The sequence below is a fragment of the Etheostoma spectabile genome, chromosome 19 (assembly GCF_008692095.1).
Source record: "Etheostoma spectabile isolate EspeVRDwgs_2016 chromosome 19, UIUC_Espe_1.0, whole genome shotgun sequence".
NCBI classification, from domain to species: Eukaryota; Metazoa; Chordata; class Actinopteri; order Perciformes; family Percidae; genus Etheostoma; species Etheostoma spectabile.
Window position 1 is genome coordinate 11,036,737 of NC_045751.1, and position 3,544 is coordinate 11,040,280.

At 42.9% G+C, this 3,544-nt stretch overlaps 1 protein-coding gene across 1 annotated transcript in view; it reads right to left on the bottom strand.

Annotated features, from left to right (window-relative positions):
* Positions 1-1,024: 1,024 nt before the first annotated feature.
* Positions 1,025-3,544, bottom strand: part of LOC116669508 (butyrophilin subfamily 3 member A3) — an 8,092-nt gene continuing 5,572 nt past the window's right edge. The window contains exons 5-6 of the mRNA XM_032499436.1: positions 3,144-3,263; positions 1,025-2,715 (exon numbers count right to left, since the gene is read on the bottom strand). Coding sequence (XP_032355327.1) covers positions 2,090-2,715; positions 3,144-3,263 — 746 coding nt within the window. The 3' untranslated portion in view covers positions 1,025-2,089. The remainder of the gene's footprint in view (positions 2,716-3,143; positions 3,264-3,544) is intronic.

Below are 3,544 nucleotides of genomic sequence, written 5' to 3' on the forward strand. Positions count from 1 at the left end.
GGGGGGGGGGGGGGGGGAGGGGTTGTACTGTACAACACCCTAAGTATCCAGAACGTGTCTTACATTTTGCTCCTGAACCTTTGTATCTACTGTATATGTCGACATGTAGAATCCCACCAAGCTAACGAAATGAAGCCATCTGAATAAACAGTGATATTAAAATTAAAACTGGCACTTCTTTATTTTGAAGATGTTATACAAAAGCTTTAAAAACATGCAAAATATATACACAATATCATTTCATTTAAAGACATCAATACACACTCCTACCGCAGAATAAAAATGGGCCTCTGTGAACAACCCCACGCATCAAAAAGTACTGTAACACGTGTGTAACATGAGCACATTTTTGAAATAAAGGTTTTGTACGTAAAACCAGTGATGTACATATGCATTAAGGCCATGCTTTTTTGTTAAATGAATCTACATAAAGAAACTGCAAAAACGCTGACCATTTGAAGACTAGAAGCCTGAATCAATTTAGGCATTTGGAGACTTTTTCTTTTTTCTTTTCTTTGTACACACTTCTACACACTCACTTGGAAAATCTTTGGTTCACAGGATGTGTTGGATTTTAAAAAATATGCAGAAAGAGCGGCTTATAGGTACTGAGCATTTTGTAAAAATCCCTAATGCCTCCTTATTTTTATGAAAACATGTACTTCACAAGTCATGTTAATGTGCTTCACACATTCCTTTATTTATAAGTCCCCCCCCCGCTGTGTTTAATGCTATGACAGTTTGATCTCTCTTTGGTCTCTCGGCTGAAATCCCTCAGGGCTACAATCTATAATCTAAAATATTTATGTCTCACCAGGTCCGAGCTGGCGCCTGCGGGTTCGAACCCAGTGACGTGAGGGTGCTAACAACATTCCCAAGCTGCCCCCCCCCCCCCCCCCCCCCCCCCCCCCCCCCCCCCCCCATCTCACGCCACAACCACCAACTGTTGCTGCCTGTTGCTGATTGGCTGGTATAGTGTTTTGTGGCTCTTGCACTCCTTTGTTTCCTTTCACATTTCTTTTTCAGCGAACACAGAAAACAGAGAGGTAGGTGACCGTGAGGACATATTCACTGAATTTGACAACAAGTGTATTGGATTAACACCACTTAATATACCTTTAAAAACAGGAATATTTATCCATTGTGGTTTGTAAACAACATTCAAAGTTGGCCCTGTCACTCGCCGATGTGAGTTGAGTGCAGATTTAAACGGTTTATGACATAACATGTCATACTGAAATTTGTGAAATCCTTGAAATAATAAACTTTTTCATTAAAAACATCAACAGAAGATGCAAATCATTTGAAAAACCTTTTCGCTATCTATGATTGTTTGATTGCTAACGTTAGTTCAAAACGCCATTCAACTGACAACCTTTGTTGTGTGTGATTGCTAGCTTGTAGCTAAGCTAGCAGTCATTTCAAAAACGCCATTCAACTGACAGCCTTGGTTGTGTGTGATTGCTAACTCGTAGCCAGCAGTGAATGAACTTCATCCAGTAGGTCCATTTTTACTGCATTGACAAAACAGAAGTCTCTCGTTAGCATTGTATGCTACTTGTCACAAAGTCACATCTTCACTCGACTTACATCGGGGAGTGACCGGCCCCGCCGGTTTTTCTGCACCGTCGGCCATTTTCGTAGCGTTGTCTTGAAAGCGTGTGGTTACAGTTTCTAACCTGGTTGCTAGGTTTTCAGAGGTTGTTGCCCAGATACGTCCCAAACACAGTAAAATAAGCACCACCACACACTTCAAGTGATGGATCCGGCCTATCAGGGATATCGTTCATTGAGGAATTTCAAAGAGGAATTTGGATGAGCTGTTTTTAGGCAGATGAGGAAAAAGTGCTGTCAGTGCGAGAGAAAAGTCCATGTGGAGTGAAATGTGTTTTTTTGTACTTTTTTTCCATCTATTACATACACAAAAAAAACTAAAGCTGAGAAAAAATGCAAAAAAGCATAATAGGGGCTCTTTAAGTAAAAGAATGAATGCAGGACTGTAACGAAGTAATATATCACTGAGTTCTTCTCTCAGCTTTGACCTCAGGTCTCAGTTTGGGATTTTGCTAAAAGAGGAAAACATCAGATCTCAATCTGATTTGTTTTCATACAGCAACGGCTCTCCATCTTCTTCAGATAGATTTGCCAGAGGAGTGAAGCGGTTAGACAGGCCTGAGGTGGAGTATCTACGTTGGACCTTGGCGCTGTTTGGACCGGGACGAGGCTCTGACATGCTCATCGAACGGCCGACCTGCGTTGCATCTGAAGGAAGAGCTGAAGAGGCAGCAGCTTTATCTCTCAGAGGAGTGGGACTGCTTCTCTGGATCTCAGGGCCGGATGCTGGAATATGTATGGAGACGGCGGATTTTGACTCTTTTTTGACAGGTTTTGGACGGTTGCCGTTGGCTGAGGTCGCTGCTTTTGGATGGTTGCTGGGGGGAGACGGGTCTGGGGTAGGGCTAGTGGGTCCGGAGACGTCTGTTGAATGTTTGGAGGGACTGTTGTTGACTGTGGGCTGGCCACGCTGACACACAACACATTGTTTAGATCTGAGGTGGTTCACCTCTTCAGTCAGTCGGCGGATCTCTTCTCTGTCGTGAAGGTTCGACATCACATGCTCAGTGGAGGCGTTTCCAACGTGGTCACCATGGTGACCCGGGTTGTGACCTTCTAGATTGCTGTGTGTTGGACGTTTTTGTATTTCACCTCCCCCCACTGTGTGGAAAACACAAAGAAACATGTATCACTTCATCACTGACATTTCCATTGTTACTACAGTTACTATAAATGATCAAACAAATAAAAAGAATGTTTCCTGGTTTGCGGTTTTAAAAACACTGTTGCTGATGTTTGAATTAAACTCAATTCCTTGGTGTACATTAAAATCTCTACGTCTCCACTTGTATTTCCTGTAAAGGCTTTTATTGTAAATCAGCTGCTGTTGGTTAATCACCAAGTTAAGCAAAACAGCGTTGGCGCCCCCTTGTGGTGCAAATATACACACACAAGCAGCTACAATCACATGTATACACATAGCTGTGTCTTAAAAGTACTTGGCTGAAGAAGGACATTTTGGGATTTAGCAGCTGCAGACAAAAACACGTCTTATCTCCTCTCAACAAACAAAAAGTGTAACGACTTACCAGAGTGGCCACATTTCTTGCATAGGAAGGCAGTTAATGCACATGAGCTTAATCCACCTACGAGACTGGTAACTAGAACAGCGATGATGGTGTTTTGAGTGCAGGATCTGACGTATTCATCTGAAATGAAAATAAAGTGTTAAAGTTCCCCAAACAGAGGTCACCTGACCACACGTGAGAAGTTGCAGTTCATGTCATAGGCTGAATCTCAGGTCTCTTATTTGATATCTCTTCGCTCTGGTCCTCCTTCACCAAGGCCGCTCTTATCCTGCCGCGTTGAGCGAGGATACAGCCTTGGGGGGTTATTTTGTGTCTCTAGTGCTTCCACACAAACACAAACTTGGAAAAAAAACCATCCATGGTGTTTTGAGTGAGATCCGGTTTCTGAATGTCCTCTGCCT